Genomic DNA, 20,362 nt, shown 5'->3' with positions numbered 1-20,362 from the left:
ACTTACAGGGTATTTTTCCAGGCACCTATGTTTTGTGAAGGGTAAAGGTGTACTCATTAGCCAACAATCTGGATGGAGATTCAGTAACTATTACACTGTGGTATATAGTTTTTTGATTAATTGCCATTTCACTTCTTTCTAATGATACGTATAAACATAGCTAAAATCAGATTCTCTCTGTAAGGTTGAAAAAAGTAGACTATTCTATTTCCTACTTCTGGCTTTTCTGTAGTTTTCTTTTGCTTCTTTTTGTATCAGTTTTACTTCTTTTCTATATAGTAGTAATTTCAAGTGAGTTTGAAAATTTGGGTTCATTCGCTTTGTGCATATGAAGGAGCTATTTTTTGGGGAAAATAATATTCTAATTGATGTCACAATTTATGACAACTTTGAACCAAAAATGAATCTTGTCTAACTTCTTGTTCATATATCTGAAAATATTTAAAGTGATGGATTAAGTGGTAACATCTGAAGAATCTTGTTAAAAAAAAATCACATGCTTTCATGTGTTCTCTCAAACCTACATACATATTTTTCTCTGGATGTGGAATCAGTTGGCAAAAGTAACAAGGAAATCATAAATACAATGTGTTCTTTATTCCTCATACAACTACTAAAGAGAAAGTAACCTCCAGGATAAAATCAGACTCTTTTTGGAAAGCCTGCCCTTTTGTGGACTAAATCAATCCCAGGATGGGACACCTGCCTCAGTTTTCATACTGCAAGAGACCTGGAAGCCAGGAAGATTCCAAGGGGGAGGGGGCAGCAAAACACCAGCTAAGTGTTGAGTGACTTTTTTTCCACCTTGCAGATAGGATAAAGGTTGAATTCTCTCATGAGAAAGTAGATGAAAGTTACAGTCCAGAAATATATCTCAAGTGTGGCTCCTTCTTGGGTAGTAGAGTAAGTGAATACATTCCCCTAGTGCTATTCATTCAACTCTACTTTCCTGCCTCTATTTTTCTGTTTATTTTCTACTTCACCCTCTCTCCCTTTCTAACAAAATACTGACTAGAGGATTCATTGACATACTGTCGAATATCTCTAACCCTGAATATAAGAACATGATTTTTAATCTCAATTTATATGAAATTATTTTTTATTTTCCTTCTCTGGAGATTAAATCACTAGAACATCATGAGTGATTCATTTCTACCAGATTGAGGACAATTTATTTTAACTGTTTGAGTTTCAGTAATTCTTTCTGTAAATGAATGTCCTATATTTTAAAAGTTACATATTCCCTACTTGTCTTCCACCCCAAATATTCTTGAGTTAGATCTAGCTTGCTGAAATTCTAGAAAGCCAAAAATTGAACACTTAAAAATTTTAAATAAAATCAAAAACAAAAAGAAAATGCACTATTAGTTTTAGGTGCATTAGGCTATCTCTGAAACACACAGCACCTCCCAAAGCTCATAGACAAAAGGATGATGCTGAAATCACATGGGGTATAAAATCAATTTAAAACTTGTAGTACGAGGCAAGGGAAAATAAGTAGGCACTGGTGGAAGATAACACATTTAGGGTAGGAGGCAAGCAGGATGGAAGGACCACACTTGCAGCATCCTGGGGTGTATACTGTACATATATTTTGTATCTTTCCCTACTGTATCATCCTTCTCTACTGATTAATTATGAGGTTACAAGGACCAGCATTGAGGATTGAGCAAGGCCACAAACAGAAGCTACTCAGGGTCAACAGCACACATTTGCTCTGTCAGAGAGATGCAGTGGTAAGTGTTACTGGAGATAGCTATGACATAATTCCAAGAGATTGTGTGTGTGTGTGTGTGTGTGTGTGTGTATGTGTGTGTTTGAGGGGGGTGCAGTGGAACACATGGGACCAGAATGGCACCAAACTAGATGTTACTAATTGGAGGGCAATTTGGAGTTACAGAGTTGTCTGGTCAGTGATGGCATGATGGAAGAAGTATTTTTTTCTCTCTTTCCCCTGATACTCTGTATGTTTCATCCTATTTTCTATTTATCTATCCTTCTGGTTAGCATTTCACTCACCTATAGTCAATGCATCTTATTCTGCCTGTTTCACTGGCTTCTTACTTGCTTATATCACTTCTAATGAGTTTTTACCATTTTGTTTTCTTTTAGAGACAAATATTTTCAAATCACACAGTAAATCTACATTATAAAAGGTTGTTAACTTGTACAGGCTTATCTGTAAACTTGGATGCTAAAGGTCTACAGAATAATAGTAATTGTGATCAAATTTATTTTAATCTTTCCCCCCATATTTAGGCTAACTAGATTTCATTTGTGAGGAGAAAAAGATTTAAACATATACTCTTAAAGTATTATTCACCTTAGATATCCTCTGATGGTATAAAGATATCAAAATATCAAATAAGGATTACAATAAATAATACAGATCCCCTTCTAAAGAATTATTAGACTATGTGCTCCAAAAGAACAAATGTAAATGCAAATAAAGTTAGAGAGCTAAGATATTGGCAAAATTCATACTTTGGCATAAATTTAGTACTGGAATGCAAAATCTGAAAGTCCCAAATTATCATAAAATGTTGGAAAAATGTGATAAGTTCCCTGCACAAGAATATACATTGTGTATTAGCTTTGTTTTTCTTGCAACAAATTTCCACAAATTTGTCGGCTTCTAAAATCATTCATTTATTACCTCATAGTTTCTAGGGTTGGAGTCCAGGCACCAAGTGGCTCATTTAGCTTCTCTGGAGTCTCATAAGAGTGAATCAAGTTGTCAGCAAGCCTCTTGGGGTAATTTAAGTTGGCAGAATTCAGTTCCATGCAATTGGAGAACTGAAGTTCCTACTTTCTTGCTCGTCATTGGCTCGGGCTAGTTCTCAGCTTCTAGAGAACTCACATGTCTTACCACATGGACCCTCCCTAAGTGTAAGTGTAAGTGTTTAGAGTCTCTAGTAGCCTACAGTAATGGCCTAGGCATTCACGTTCACTCATTGCTCACTTACTGACTCACCCACAGTGACATCCAGTCTTGCAAGATTCATTCATAGTAAGTGCCTTATACAGGGGTACCATTTTTTAAAAATGTTACTTTAAGTTCTGAGATACATGTGCTGAATGTACAGGTTTGTTACATAGGTATACATGTGCTGTGGTGGTTTGCTGCACCCTTCAAGCCATCGTCTAGGTTTTAAGCCCTGCATGCATTAGGTATTTGTCCTAATGCTCTCTCTCCTCTTGTCCTCCACCCTCTGGCAGGCCCCGGTGTGCTGGATACCATTATTCTCAGCAAACTAACACAGGAACAGAAAACCAAACACCAAACACTCGCACTCATAAGTGGGAGTTGAACAATGATAACACATGGACATAGGGAGGGGAATAAAAATTGCAACCATTTTTAAAAAGATTTTATCTCTATATGGCAGTTTTAGGTTCACAGCAAAATCGAGAGGAAGGTACAGAGATATTTCATATTTCCCCTGCCTTCACATATAATCGCCTTCCTCATTATCAACACCCCCACACAGAGTAGTAAATATGTTACAATTGATGAACTTCCATTGACATATCATTATTACTCAAAATCCACAGCTTCCACTAGGGTTCACTCTTGGTGTTATATATTCTATGAGTTTGGATCAATGTATAATGACTTATATCCACCATTATAGTATCATAGAATAGTCTCACTGTCCTAAAAATCCTCTGTGCTCTAATTATCCCTCCCTCCATCCAACTCCTGGAAACCACTGATGTTTTTACTATTCCTGTAGTTTGGCCTTTTCCAGAATATCATATGGTTGGAATCATACCATATGTAGCCTTTTCAGATTGGTTTCTTTCACCAATATAAGTAATGTGCAAATATTTTAGGTTCCTCCATGTCTCTTCATGGTGTGATGATAGCTCATTTTGGCCCTGAATAATATTCTATGGTCTGGATGTACCACAGTTCATCCATTTACCTATTGAAGGACATCTTGGTTGCTTCCAAGTTTTGGCAATTATGATTAAGGCTGCTATAAACATTTGTGTGCAAGTTTTTGTGTGGACATGAGTTTTCAACTTCTTTGGGTAAGTACCAGGAAGCGCATTGGTGGAGCAACCACTAAGAGTATATTTACTTTTGTAAGAAACTACCCAGCTGTCTTCCGAAGTGGCTGTACCATTTCCTATTCCCACCAGCCCTGAGTGAGAACTTCTGTTGCTCTACATCCTCGCAGCAACGAACTGGTGTTGCCAGTGTTCTGGATTTTAGCCATTCTAATAGGTGTGTAGTGGTATCTCATTCTTTGAATTTGCATTTCCCTGATGACAGGTGACATGCAGCAACCTCTCATATGTTTATTTCTCATCTGCATATCTTATTAGGTGAGGTGTCTGTTCAGGTATTTGGCCCATTTTTAAATTGGGTTGTTTGATTCTTTATTGTTAACTTTGAGTACTTTGTGTATTTTGGATAACAGTTGTGGAGATAAAGCAACTACATCTCGAATGCTAATTTGCCATGTTGACTTTTGATTAACCCCGGTTCCAAGAAGAGATTTCCAGTTTATCTATTGCTACCTATGTAAGAGTGTGTAAATCCTGCCTTTAGGTCAAAACAACCTTCATGTCATCGTACTTCAGTTGTCCTACATATCTCTTCTGAATCACGTATTTCCCTTCCCTATGGTAACCCCTCTGGGTCTAGGGGAAAAAGGCATGGGATCCACCATCTGGTCTCAGTGCCGCTGAGGCACAAACATGGCCATATGGTTTCTAAGGCGCTGTTAAATGTTTCTTTCTAAGAAACTGGATTTGTCAACCACTTTCTTCTGCCCCTAAGCTTCCTTGGACTTTGGGGTAGGTTTGCATAGATCTGCCCACTGCAAAACAAAAGTCTTTTTATCAGTTATGTCTTTTGCAAATATTTTCTAACAGTGTATGTCTTGTCTTCTCATTCTCTTGAACAACAGGGTTTTTGTTTTGTTTTGTTTTTTTGTTTTTTGCTAAAACTTGGCAAGCTGGTCTGAAAATTTACATAATTGGTCAAAAAAAAAATCAGCACAGTTAAAAAGAAGAAAGTAGGAGGACTTGATATTGGAGTACCAATATCAAGATAAATATATGGTAAACAGGATATATTTGTATTGATACAGGAATAAATAAATAGATAAATGAATAAAACAGAGACTCTGGAAATAGGCATACACACCTTGACTTATGAAAGACAGACTGCAGAACTGTGGATAAAGATAGACTTTTAAATAAATAAATTATTTCAATCCCCAGATGGCTATCCATATGGTCAAATATGCTTTTCTATTCACAAAAATCAGTTCCAAGTAGATTTAAAACCTCAATATCATGAGCAACATTATAAAGTTTTTAGAAGAGAATATTGGAAAAATTGTCATGGATTTCAGATCAATAATGCACAAATTCTAAAGGAAAATTTGTTAGACCATATTAATATTTAATTATTCTGTTTATTATCATTAAATAAATATACCATGAGGAAATTAACAAGATTACCTACTGTATTATTTGGGTTCTCTAGAGAAATAGAATCAATATGAGATGTATGTATGTGTCTGTATAATATACCATATATATGTGAGATATATACACACACACACACGTATACACACACATATACAGTAAGGACTTGGCTCGTGTGATTCCCAGTGTCTCAGAAGTCCCAAGATCTGCAGTCAGCAAGCTGGTGATTGAGAAGAGCCGAGGGTATCGTTCCAGTCCAAGTCCAAAGGCCTAAGAACCAGCAGAGCTGACGGTGTAAATTCTAGTCTAAATTCAAGTCAGGAAAAGGAGAAGACCAATGTTTCAGCTGAAGACGGTCTGACAGAGAGTGAATGCTCCCTCTCTCAACCTTTTTATTCTATTCAGGCCTTCAACAGATTAAATGAGGCTCACCTACATTGGTGAAGGCAGTTTGCCTTACTCAGTCTGCCCATTTGAATGTTCAGCTCACTGAAAAATGCCTTCACAGACACACCCAGAATAATGTTAAACCAAAGATCTGTGCACCTTGTGGCCCAATCAAATTGACAAATAAAATTAACCATCACAGTACAGAGTGGTAGGAGATATTCACAATACACATAAACCGGAAGATTCATATTCAGAATATATAAAGGACTCTTAAAAATTAACTTTAAAAATACAGACAACCTTTTTATTCTATTCAGGCCTTCAACAGATTAAATGAGGCTCACCTACATTGGTGAAGGCAGTTTGCTTTACTCAGTCTACTCATTTGAATCTCACTGAAAAATGCCTTCACAGACACACCCAGAATAACGTTAAACCAAAGATCTGTGCACCTTGTAGCCCAATCAAATTGACAAATAAAATTAACCATCACAGTACAGAGTGGTAGAAGATTCATATTCAGATATTCACAAAAAATATACATAAACCAGAAGATTTGCTTTATATTCAGAATATACAGACACACCCAGAATAACGTTAAACCAAAGATCTGGACTCCCAATTTGACAAATTAATTTTTAAAATACACAATATACATAAACCAGAAGATTCATATTCAGAATATATAAAGGACTCTTACAAATTAATTTTTAAAATACAATGAAATAGAAAATTTGGAAAGTGATTTCACAAGAGAGGGTGTCCAAATGGTCAGCAAATGTTTGAGAAAATGCTCAAACTCATCAGTAGTTCAGGAAATTTAAAATGGAACCACAATGAGAGAATGACGGTGAGGGGAAATCACAAACGTGTCACCTGTGTCAGTCTCCTGATGCTTTTTAAAATCCTATGGCTCTTGTACCTTAAAATTTAATTAATAAGTATCCTATGTAGTATGTAGGACTTCACTGAGACACATCCATATAGCTAGAGATGTATAATAGGTTTAGTAACTTTATTTACATCATGATTTCTAATTTTAAAATAATGTTTAAGAAGTCGGTAGTCAAGTGGCCCAGACTAAAGCTATGCTAAGAAAAATGCCTCTTAATTTTAATATGCATGTGAACTACTTGGAAATCTTGTCGAAATGCAGTTTGTGATTGATACTGTAGGTCTAGAGTGAAACCTGTTATTTTGCGTCTAACAAGCTCCCAGGTTGCCTGTGGCACAGGTGAAGTGATGTAGCTACTGCCAGCTGATGAGCCACGCTTTGAGAAGATGCTAAGGGGTTTCCCTGGGCTACCCCAGCAGAGGGCAATTGCAGACAGCTGAATGTGGCCAGAGATTTATAAGCACTCAAGGAACGCCCCCCCCCCGCCACCCCACCCCCGCCCAGCTCCTTGCCATTTCTCGTTCCCTATGTTGTGTTTTGGAGTCTGGAGCAATGAAGACCTCTGTGCTCTTAGGCGGGTCCTTCCTCTTTTCTTTATTGTTTTGGAATTCTTCTGGACTCAACCCAGGTATGAATAAGAAATATCTTCAGAGGTTGGTGATTTGAAGTGATAAGATTACTTTCTAAAACACTGCTGTGTAAAAACCCGAGATTTTTTTTTTTCTCCCTGATTATAAACCAACAGGTAGGGCTACCTGTTTCTAATTACTCAGTTAAGAAAAAATTACTGTTTCCAGTCACATAAACTGTGCTCAAAATATTTTCTTTTTCTATAAACCAATTTGAGGGTTCTCCAGTTTTAGTTTATCTTGTGCCATTATCCCTCTTGTAATGTGAGACCCATGTTTCTAACATAACTGGGGCTCCTATAATTTGAGAGAACCTGGGAAAGGAAGGGCTACCTTAGAGATCTCTGGGTTTCTGGGGAAGGTTACAGGCTCTCTTGGCCTATCCATGGTGCTGGACAGATAGAATGAAAATTAGATAGTGAGCAGCCAAATTTGGATGAGTTCTAATTGCTTCCTCTATATACTGAAGTTTGGGGAACAGTTGAGCCCCCCCCAGCTTTGTACTTAGCTGCATGAACTTGGGCAAGTTACTCTAAGTCTATGTAATTTTGGCTGCCGGGGAAAAATTACTAGGAATGTATCGTGCCTTAAAATAAGATGATGAGAGCGCCAGTGAAATGAAAACACTCAAATCTGTTTGGGTCAGTGCGCCAGAGTGATGTCAGCTGTGTCTAAGGTCAGTCTGAGAGGTTTGCCAAATAAAGCAGCCTATGGACTTTCTCCTATATCTGTAACCATACACTAGTTCACTTCCACCTTTACATTAGAATACTGGCTCTCAACGGGTGGTTTTGCCCCCCAGGGGACATTTGGCAACGTTTAGAGGGATTTTTGGCTCTCACAACAGCGTTTGCCACTGGTATCTAGTGGAAGGTGGTCAAGAATGCCACTACACATTCTGCAATGTATAGCCAACAACAACAAAATCTCTTTGGTTATAGATCTCAATAGGGCTGAGTTGAGAAATGCAGCCTTGTGTTTTACTTCAGCTTAGAAGTACTTTAAGGCATGTATTTGTGAGACCCCTTTTTTAAGCAATACTAGTGCCAGACTTGAAACCAGCTGAAACCACTGCTACGTTTCATATAATCTTGATTTCTAATAACCGAAGCTAATGACCACCTCCTTGCAGGGGTCTCAGAATGAATAAGATTTGTGGGAGGCTACCCAATATCAAATCTCAAACCTGTGATTACTTTTCTCATAATCAGACTTGGCTTCTCTGTTACACCTGAGTTTGATCTTTCTTTGAGATTTCAGTGCCTTAATGTCTTTTTTTTTTTTTTTTTTTTTTTTTTTTTTTTTTTTGTATGTGGGTCTAACTTCCTCTATTACCATTCCATGAGACCAAAATTAGGGTACATAGTTAAGGGTGGGATTGAGACATAAGTGTACTTTAGTCACATTAGATGAGTCTAGGGAAACTTAGGGAGTAAAATGAATTAAAAACCTAGCACCTGTAGGATGGGTGTGGTGGCTTACACCTGTAATCCCAGCACTTTGGGAGGCCGAGGCAGGCAGATCACTTGAGGTCAGGAGTTCGAGACCAGCCTGACCAACATGGCAAAACCCCATCTCTACTAAACAAAAGAAATACAAAAATTAACCGGGTATGGTGGTGAGTACCTGTAATCCCAACTACTCAGGAGGCTGAGGCAGGAGAATCACTTGAACCCAGGAGGCAGAGGTTGCAGTGAGCTGAGATCACGCCGTTGCACTCAAGCCTGGGTGACAGAGCGAGACTCTCAGAAAAAACAAACAAACACACAAACAAAAAACTTAGCACCCGCAATCCCAGCACTTTGGGGGGCCTAGGCGAGAAGATTGCTTGAGCTCAGGAGTTCAAGACCAGTCTAGGCAACGTGGTGAAACCCCATCTCTACTTTTTACAAAAATTAGCCAGGTGTGGTGGTACATGTTCCAGCTACTCCAGAGGCTGAGGCAGAAGAGTCACTTGAACCCAGGGGGCAGATGTTGCAGTGAACTGAGATCTCACCCCTGAGCTCCAGCCTGGACGACAGAGGGAGAATCCATCTTTCAAAACAAAACCTAACTCCTGCTCTGAGAGTACTACCAATGTATTTTTTGATGGCATTTTTGTAACCATGGTCTAGCCATAATGCTTGACACACACAAGGTCTTCCATCCTTGCACTGGAAAGCATTAATTATATAAAAATTGAATGAATGGCTATGTGAAAGAAATCTGGCCTCTCATCTAGCCTCTTCACATGTTTTTATCTGCTTTTATTATATTCAGTGGTCATGTTACAGCTCTGAATGTTGGTACCTCTTAGACCAGTTCTCAAACTTTGCATATGTAAGTCATCTTATTATTAAAATGCAAACTGAGTCAATAGGTTAGAGATGAGATCTGGAATTCATTATTTCTAATGAGTTCTCAGGCGATGTTGATGTTACCGATTTGTGGACCAGACTTTGATTAGTAAGGCTTTAGACAAATTACTCACTGGCTAGCATTATTAATAGAGAATACAGAATTCTCTGTGAATAGAGAATAACTGAGACCCGAGTCAGGCACTTACTGTTGTTCTAATTCTCACTTTTTCATTCCTACCTCTCCTAAGACACAGATGTTCAGTGGATAAAGAAGACACTGTTTAGACTGCAGCAATGACTCAGTTGACCACTGATGGTCTAGATCACTGACTTGGTATTAGGGCCAGGCACGTTATGTACCAGACTTAAGATTCTTCAAGTAATTTAATGGTTTGAGCATTTCATTTCTTATCTGGAAAATGAAGAGATTATCTGTCCTATCTGTTTTTCTTTGTTAGACTCAATAACAAGAACATAGGCCGGGTACCATGGCTCACACCTGTAATCCTAGCAGTTTGGGAGGCTGAGGTGGGCGGATCACCTGAGGTCACAAGTTCGAGACCAGCCTGGCCAACCTGGCAAAACCCTGTCTCTGCTAAAAATACAAAAATTAGCTGGGTGTGGTGGCACATGCCTATAATCCCAGCTACTCAGGAGGCTGAGACAGGAGAATCACTCGAACCCAGGACGTGGAGGTTGCAGTGAGCCAAGATCCTGCCACTGTACTCCAGCCCGGGCAGCAAAGCAAGACTCTATCTTAAAAAAAAAAAAAAAAAAGAAAAAGTATGTGGTGACATTTGACCTAGGAATTGGTACATAAACAAAAGAACTTCTTATTTAATGTGGTGACAATAAATGTGGGAATCCCCATGGCAACAGGCTTGCGGTCTAACATATTAACCCCTCAATGACAGCCTGGCCCTGAAAACTTTGCTTTTTAAGATAAATATAGCCATCCTTGGGATACAAACACAAAATACATAGGCTACAGCTCCTTTCTTAGTCTGAATAAAAGGAGAGACTTGATAGTAATTACAATTCCCATTTTGACATGGACCAAGGACATTGTACTGTAGTCCTGCTCCTACGAGGTAAGTGGATTGCAGATTTTTATCATCCTCACCCTAAACTTCATTTCTGCAGCTGTCATCACTGTATTTACTATCAGTATCTATCAACTTTCTTAAGCGAATAACTTATGCTATTAATCTCTCTAGGAAAATGATTTCTCAAAATTCTAAATGCTGAGTTCCATGTTGTACTTGTGTCTCTGTTCTTCTTGCTGTCCCAGTAAACATGTGTCAAGCTGGTACTCTCAGGTTGATAGGTCAAATAAGGCTCATTCTAAGCCAAACATTTTACGGAAGACAGAGTTCTGTAGATCCTTGGATACTGCCAACTGTCCTGAGATTAAAACCTGGGTCAATGTCTTATGTGGTTGGACTAGTCACTTATTCAATTAAAATTCATATTGAAGACTAAATACATGCCATAGGTAGCTGGAGATAAAGAGATGAAGATGTGATTTTTTTTTTCCCCTAGGGGTGGGGAGAGCTAATGGTAAAATGTGAAATGTCTCTGTGTGCCTGGTATTGTAAAAATGTTCCTAGGGTATAGCCACAGCTTCTTCAGGTTAATATGAGAAGATTGGACTGTGTAACCTAATCTTTTATATAGTATTAAATTCTGACCCAGGTTTAGTTTAATTGGTACTGAGAATGGATGGATGGAGATCTATCTCTATGGAAGGAATTAGTGGTGGTAGTATCTTATATAAAGACCTTTACATTGTTTTTACCTTAATAAGCATTAATTGAGCATTTAAGTTCTAGGCAGTGTTCCAAGATCTTTCATATGCCTTATTTCATTTAATCATCACGGAACCCTAAAAGGTAGGTACTAATGACTACATTCACTCTAAATATGAATAAATGGTTGCAAAGAAATTAAATAACCAACTAACCTCTCTATGGATTTTTGCAGCTGTGTAAAGTACAGAGTAGCACAGCAGCCACCGCCCTCAAATGGCTTTTGAGCACGTGAAGTGTGGCCAATCTGAATTGTGCTACAAATATAAAACACACATCAGTTCCAGAAAATTAGTATAAGAAATGTAATCTCAATTTTTGTTTCGTTATATACTAATGATCATATTTGGGATATATTAGCTTAGATGAAATTTAAACTATACCTGCTTTTTTAAATTTTAATTTTAATGTCTTTTTTTGAGATAGGGGTCTTACTCTGTTGCCCAGGCTGGAATGCAGTGGTGTGGTCTCGACTCATTGCAGCCTCTGCCTCCTGGGTTCAAGCAATTCTCCCGCCTCAGCCTCCTGAGTAGCTGGGATTACAGGGGTGCACCACCACGCTTGGCTAATTTTTGCAGTTTTAGTAGAGATGGGGTTTTACCATGTTGGCCAGGCTGGTCTCGAACTCCTGGCCTCAGGTGATCCACCCACCTTGGCCTCCCAAAATGCTGGGATTACAGGCATGAGCCACCGTGCCTGGCCTATACTTGCTTATTTTTGAACAGGGCTAATAGGAGACTGAATGCTACCCAAGTAGCTTGTGTTATATTCGTCTGTCAGCACTGACAGTGTAATGTCTTGAGATGAAGTATGTTATCATGTTACCATTTGGATTTTTTTTTCTTTTTTTAGCAATAACTGCAACATGCTCAGATGATTGGTTGTTAGTCAGAATGAAAATAAGGCCCTTTGATAACAACACAGAAGTTAGAATTGGCGACATACATCTGGGAGATAACTGTCCTGTAACAAGACTGTTGTCATTTAACTACGAGTTTTCTTATCCTGTCACTTCTTGTGGGATCAAGAAAATTGTAAGTGCCATGATGCTTTTCCCTAAAATATATTCTGAATTTTTTTTTCAGGGCTACATAGTATCAAAAGTTCCTTCCTAATTAAAATTTTCAAGCAGCTTCCTATCTCTTGCAGTGATCAATTGTTAGATAGGACCAGGTGCTTATCTATTTAATTAGGACATTTCAGATAAGGGGTTTTAAAAAGTTCATAACGGGCTGGGCGTGGTGGTTCACACCTGTAATCCCATCACTTTGGGAGGCTGAGGTGGGTGGATCACCTGAAGTCAGGTGAGACCAACCTGGTCGACATGGTGAAACCCAGTCTCTGCTAAAAATACCAAATTTAGCTGGGTGTGGTGGCCGGTACCTGTAATCGCAGCTACTTGGGAGACTGAGGCAGGAGAATTGCTTGAACCTGGGAGGCAGAGGTTGCAGTGAGTGGAGATGGCGCCATTGCACTTCAGCCTAGGTGACAAGAGTGAAACTCTGTCTCAAAAAAGTCATAAGATACAGCCTGTGCCTTCTCAGTTTTACTACCTCCATTGGCTGTCAGCTTTTAATAGCTGGGAACATTGTGTATGAATATATGCAATTGGGGGACTATTTTGGAAACAGCACATATTCTTTAAAACAGACCGAGAGACAATTATTTTCTCCTATCCCCCATCTGGTATTAGAGATGGGGGCAAAGAAGTTGAAGGACCAGAAGAAAAACGAGAATAAAGTATTTCTCATGAGGTCTATTTTATTTCTGTTAAATTAATGTAAAATGCCATTTCCAGATTTTCCTAAAACAGATTCTATTAAGATCATTAAGCCACCAAAAGAATTTAATGCCTTCTGGTATTAAAACTCTCAGTTGTTTCAGATGTTCCAAAGAAATGATGATGCCATATTATCAGAGATCAGTTACAGACCAAGGTCGCATACTACTTATGAATTTCCAGTGGTTTGCTTTGTGAAGAGGTATGTGTAGCTACTTCCCTTACACATTCTTCAATTTATTATTTGGTTGATAGATGTTTCTGTTAAGAATGCAGCTATCAAAATGCCCTAGAGGGATGCATATGGCACAATTACAATTTCTAAAGTTTCTCTAATTCTAAAGAAAATGTTCAAATATACAGATGAAATAATTTATATATAATACCTAGATTCTACCATTTTTCTAAACTTTGTTACACATCCATTTCCCTGTCTCTCGATTTTGATGCACTTCCAGTTGAAGACATGAGTACACTTTTCCCTAAGTACTTCAGCATGCATATCATGAATTAAGGATCAATAATTTATTTGAAGAAAAACTCACATGCAATTAATATATGTTACACAAGCAAATGCATTTGTCAACTGAGCTTTATGTTTAACATAAAACCCTACTGACACGCGTAACACTGGTTGTTGCAGAAAGTGGATCTTCCTAGTTGGTTCCTGCTGGCCACACCTCACTGTTCTTTTCTATAACTTTGTAGAAATAGAATTGCAGTATGTATGCTTTTGTGTCTAGCTTATTTAATTCAGCAGAATGTTTGAAACTCATTTATGTTGTATATTCCAGTAGCTTGTTTGCTTTATATTGCTGGGTGGTATATTTCATTAGATACATATTATTTCATATTATTTGATGAAGACTTGTGCTGTTTTCAGTCTCTGGCTATTATGAATAAATGTACTATCACCATATGTTTGCATGTCTTTGGGTATATGTGTTTCCTTTAAATACCTAATAATAGGATTGCTTGATCATAGGGAAAGTATGTTTAGTTTTGTAAGAAATGATGAATATTTTCCCAAATAAGGTGTCCTTTTTGGCACTAATACAAGGAATGTATGACAGTCCAGTGGTTTCACCCTCGGATATCAGTTTTTTATTCTAACCATCTGAATAGGTGCATAGTAGTATTTAATTTGCATTTTCCGATAACTAATTAGTGCTCATTGGCCATTTGTATTCTCTTGTGAGCCATGTCTTTTGTTTATTTTTACTCTGTCTTGTGTTGTAAGTGGTCTTATATCTTAATGACCAGGACTTTGTCAGTTGTGTTTTGCCACAGGCCCCACATTGCGTATTCATTTTCTTAATGTGCTTTTTTGATGAGCAGACATCTTTAATTTTGGAGTTTAGCTTATAGATTCTTCCTTCTAGTTACTGCTTTCTGTTCTGTCTTAAAATTCTTTGCTTACTGCCAAGTCTTATTTTCTTCTAAAAGTTTTATGGTTTTGAATATGTTTGGGTTTAGAATCCATCTGAACTTAATTTTTGCATGTAGTGTAAGGAAGGTCAAGTTTCTTCCCTCTCCATAGGGACATCCCGTTGATTCAGTACCATTAACTGAAATGAAATTTCCTTTCATGCTTGAATTGCCTCTTTTGTTATATCAATGACTCTTTTGTTATATCAATGACCGTATAAGTTTGGATTTCTCTGAGCTCTTATTTATGTCTTCATGATCTATTTGATCTTTAGCTACTTAAGTTCATGCTATCTTGACTACTTAGTTCATTTGCAAGTTAGCAATGCCATTTTCAGCTGTTCAGGATGATTTCAAACAAATTCTCACTATATCCTTATACTTCTTGAAGGGTGGAAAAAGTCAGACAAAATTAAGGCACCCTGCAAGGAATGACTTGAAATCAGCTTTTAAAAGGAATCTCTGTTCTTCAAACTTCACCAGTCATCTCTAAACCTTTGCTGTCTAACATAGTAACCAGTAGCCACTGGTAACATTACATTTAAATTAACTAAAATTAAAACAACAAAAAATTGAGTTGCACGAGCTATTTGAGCTATTTTTTTGAGTGCTCATGTGGCTAGTGGTAACGTTTGCACAGTGTGGACTTAGAATTTTCTGTAATAAAGATTTACTAATGGACAGTGTTGCTACATCAGAATAAACACAATTGTTAACCAGACAGTAGCTAAATATCATAAACATTCATGTTGATCTTGAAGTGATTCTAACCTTTATTTTTAATTTTCTAAATTTTAACTCTTATTTTAGATCCAGGGAGTACATATAAAGGTTTGTTACATAAGCACATTGCATGATTCTGAGGTTTGAGGTAGAATTGACCGTGCTATCCGGGTGCTGGGCATAGTCCCCGATAAGTAATTTTCTCATTTTCCCTACTCCCACCCCCACATTCCTGTTCTTCACTGTCAGGGAAGGAAAGATTTAACAGTGGGAATGAACACTACAACTCCTAAAGTAGGATGGTGACTGGTTGAGATGATAGCTAAAGGTGGTGGGATCTAACTGCTTTTTAGCCTTGGAATGGGGGGTTTCCCTCTCTTGCCTGGCTAAGATTCTGGTGGTAGTCTTTGGCTTTTTAAAGAACATGCTTCCCTGACCACAAGGAGTTTTTACAAATTGGTATGAGTCCCCCATACTCCCTGGAACAGGGGTAGAAAATGTACCTCTGTTGTACCCTCTTTTAATCTGAGAAGGTATGTTTGTTCTTCCAGCCCCCAATATCTTTTCAACCTCTCGGGCTATAATATTAGCTGCTATACTGTTATAGGCACCTCATATCCTCTTCTTCTTCATTGATCTAGAGGTTAGCACCTGACTTGGACAATGCCAATTAGTTTATCAAACAGCCTTTGTAAACTTGTCAGCCTCTGAGCAGGTAAAGGTTATGATATATATCATATATACACATATGTGTATATAGGATGATATATATCCTATATACAATGATATATATACACATATTTGTATATAGAATGATATATGATGTACATGATATATATGTATGTATATATATCTATACATATATGTGTATATATACATATATGTGTATATGTATATGGCATATATATACAGCTGTATACATATGCAGCTGATATATGATATATATACATATATACATATATGAGATATATATGTATATATATATGATCCCAGCACTTTGGGAGGCCAAGGCAGGCAGATCACTTGAGGCCAGGAGTTCGAAACCAGCCTAACCAATGTGGTGAAACTCTGTTTCTACTAAAAATAGAAAAATTAGCTGGGCATGGTGGCACATGCCCATAATCCCAGTTGCTCGGGAGGCTGAGGCAGGAGAATTGCTTGAACCTGGGAGGTAGAGGTTGCAGTGAGCTGAGATAGCGTCACTGTACTCCAGCCTGGGTGACAGAGTGAGATTGTCTTTAAAAAAAAAAAAAAAAAAAAAAGCCATTAGTCTCCTCCTTTTGGATCAAGGAAAGAAGTGGTACTTATGGCAATGGAGTCATGCAATGAACATGTAAATGTGGTGATAAGTTACATGTCATTTAAACTCCGCCTTCTGATTCTTGAGATCTAGATGTCTTTTTGCAGCTGATATCATCATATTCACCTTTTAATTAATTATTGGATAGTCTAAACTTGCAGAAAGTAGTTTTGTAGTCACTGTTTTCTGTTTGTTTGTTTGTTTGTTTGTTTTGAGACAGAGTCTCACTCTTGTCCAGGCTGGAGAGCAGTGGCGTGATCTCAGATCACTGCAACCTCTGCTTCCTGGGTTCAAGCCATTCTCCTGCCTCAGCCTCCCCTGCCTCAGCCTCTCAAGTAGCTGGGATTACAGGCATGCATCACCATGCCAGACTAATTTTTATATTTTTAATAGAGATGAGGTATCATCATGTTGGCCAGGCTGGTCTCGAACTCCTGACCTCAGGTGATCTGCCTGCCTCGCCTCCCAAAGTGCTGGGATTACAGGCATGAGCCACTGCACCTGGCGTGTAATCACTGCTTTTATGCAATGTAAATTTTTCCTCGATGCTTGACAGCATCTTGAAGGTCATTTTCTGGTTATTAGACTGGTGAAGCCTAGTGGAATACAACTTAATACTAGAATTTCATACTTAACTTAGTTTTCTTCCTTCCCTTCTTTCCAGTTCCAGCTATGCTGGGGTTTGAGGTTTTGGAGTACATTCTTAAATGTGATCTTTTTGTGGTTTTGAAATCTGTTCTCTTCCCCTACCTTTCCTGTGTTTGCTGGGATAGGGTAATGGTATTAAGACATGAAAAGAGAAAATGTCTCTTTGCTGAAATGGTTGTAGGGGTCTTTTGGCCAACACTGAGCATAGGTGCCTTCTCAGTGGTGGGTCCAAATGCTGGTCTTCCTCACTTAATGACTTTTTGAATGGGTCTATCATGAACATCAGATTTGATCCTTGGATTTCTCACCCGGTGCTGATTGTCTTAAGGGGAATCTTGGCAATATAGTTCAATCCCATGTGCTATCTATATAGGCATCCACTAAGCTCTCAAAAAAATGGTTTCAATAGCAGATTATAAAAGTAAAGGCTATTATGCCTTATCTATTTGCAGTCCATTTTTCTCCCAGATCAAATAGGCCAGGACATATTAGCCCTTCTAAATTCAACAAGAGATATAGAAAATTTGAATGAGATTTTAGCCTTCCTTTACACATGCACTCCGAATCTGAATCATTCTCCTGCAACTACATACATGCTGGCTTTGGGAGACGAGCAAACTACATTCCTTTTTCTTACATGCAGGGAAGAAAAGACCAGCAGTGGAAATAAACACTGCAACTTCTAAGATAGGATGGGGAAGGGTTGAAATGGTAGTTAAAGGTGGTGAAATCTAACTGTTTTTTAACCTTGGAATGGGGTGTGTCTATGTCTCTATTTCCTGCCTAAGATTTTGGTGGTAGAATCTTTTTGCACACATAAGGGTCTCTGTTTTCAATTTATAATCTTGGGATGTGTGTGTCACCTGGCTTGGTTGAGCCATAGTCCATTCAGCATAGAGAGACCGTTTGTCACATCTAACAATCATTTTGCTTTTCAAAACTTTTATTGACCCCAGAGCCTCAAAGTCAAGTCTAGGATCAATTCTGGGTCAATAAGTAACATCCTATTCAAGATTCTGTTACAATTTAGATTTATTGAGCTATTTTGTTTATTGAGCTAGTTTATTTAGATTTATTGAGCTATTTTGCCTTTCCTCCACAAGTCAGTTATTTTGGGTTATCACTTATAACGAACCTATCTAATATATATTTTTCCCACAAAAAATCTGTACAGCTATGAATCCTGTGCTTTTCTTTTGTTTTTTTTTTTTTTGTTTGCTCTGCATTTAGGCTTAAATTCCCATCTGCGATGCATTTTGGAATGAGTGGGTTTGATGCCAACACCTTGAAAAAAATCCCTCAAAAATCAAAAACAAGAGTCACCAGCTCCCACACAAAGTAAAACATGGGCACCTAATTTTAAAAGTGTTAATAAGGTGAGAATATTAAGGTTGTTTATTTTATAGTTAACCACTATTTGTTAAATATAACTTCGAGGAAGGCAATAATGTAAATTCCTATTTGAATACTGCATGCTGAAATTGCTCTGGTTTTAATGTGAACCCTGTAGAATTAGGTATCATCGTCTGTACTTGGATACAGTTATAAATTTCTTGTTGCACATAAACATGAATAGGTTCCATACTGGTCAGTTTCCTTACCTGTTCTCTCAGGTACTAAATTGTTCATTTTCAATATAGTCTGTGACAAAATGAAATTGTTGTCATAGAAGGCCCATACCAGATCTCTAATTTCATACTAATATTTGCAGAAAAACATGTCTGTATACATATATGTGTATAAAATAAGTAGGCAGATAGATAAACTAGGCTTAAATTCAGAGGAAGTCGCTACATCTAATTAGCACTTTTCCTAAGATTAATACCTGTAGAAGACACTCTTCTTAGGATTTTTCTACTGAGCTTATTTTAAAAGGAGGCCAGAAAACTTGTGCATATTGACAATAGCCTTGAAGCTGACATTTCATGAAGAAATAAGCTTTGTTCTGGAGATCTGAAAACCACTAAAATCAAAGTTGAAATGTATAATATAATTACTTGATAGTTTCGGAAAGGCAGTGATCTAGCCAACACATAGATGCTAATCCCTTCTAATAGCATAATACCTAATGGTTATATTTGATATAGCTGGGTAATTCCATAGATTACATTTCAGGGTAGAAATGTGATTTTGTTTTCACATTACTTCTAATTGAGCACCCATGAGTTCTCTGAACATGTTTTCTTTTTAGGTAAGGTTATATTTAAGCAGCTCTTAACTGCTTTTCCCCCCCATCCTACAGGAGCGACTCTCCAAGAAGTCACTGCATCAATAATGCCTGTGTGACACCCTCTCCTCCCCAAAGCACTGCAGCAAGTGGTACCTACTTGCTGAGAACCAGTTTCATCAGTACTGTTGATGTGTCTGTACAAAGATGAGTAGCAATATCTGTTACCAGTTTCACTACATTTTGGAGTTTGGGATAACATATCTATACCATGATATTTACATCGTTTAATGAGTTAATTTTATGAAATTGCCATTCTAACTCTGAAATCACATTCATACGTAATAAAACTTGCCTATACCCACTGCGTACTTTTCTGAATTAATATTCAGCATTTTTATGAGTTAGTTGCTCACTTTAGTTTTACCCATTATGCTTAGCAACTACGTCTCAGTGAAATAGATTTAAATCTCCCTCTTTTATAATGTACTCAAAAGGAGAATTTTCCCATCAGTCCTTCATCTTTGGCTTTCTATACTGCTTTTTTTGTTTTCTGTTTCCTGGTAATGTCTCATGAGGAAACACTGTAAACTTATATTTGACATTGTGCATTTCTTTCCTATTACCTTGATAAAGCAAGAATCTAGAAGAAAATAAGATTACAATTGCTTTTTGGCCTAATTCTGAAAGTGTTGAAACCATATAGGGTCACAACTACACCATCACACTACCCTTCCCATCATTAGTGCTTCGGTGGAGATTTTCTTAGTGAACAAGATCACCTGCTCTTCCTTCTGAGGCTCCTGA

General features: G+C 37.7%; 1 protein-coding gene across 1 annotated transcript; it reads left to right on the top strand.

Annotated features, from left to right (window-relative positions):
- The first annotated feature begins 7,267 nt into the window (after nt 1-7,267).
- Nucleotides 7,268-19,663, top strand: OOSP4B (oocyte secreted protein family member 4B). The gene is given in 6 exon segments (XM_050757038.1): nt 7,268-7,361; nt 12,362-12,543; nt 13,394-13,491; nt 18,619-18,699; nt 18,701-18,764; nt 19,631-19,663. Coding segments are annotated over 6 exon segments (534 nt in total). The 5' UTR covers nt 7,268-7,285.
- The last annotated feature ends 699 nt before the right edge of the window (nt 19,664-20,362 follow it).

The sequence above is a fragment of the Macaca thibetana genome, chromosome 14, assembly GCF_024542745.1.
Source record: "Macaca thibetana thibetana isolate TM-01 chromosome 14, ASM2454274v1, whole genome shotgun sequence".
NCBI classification, from domain to species: domain Eukaryota; kingdom Metazoa; phylum Chordata; class Mammalia; order Primates; family Cercopithecidae; genus Macaca; species Macaca thibetana.
Note: the sequence above shows the minus strand (reverse complement) of the source record. Positions and strands in the feature narration are given on the sequence as shown.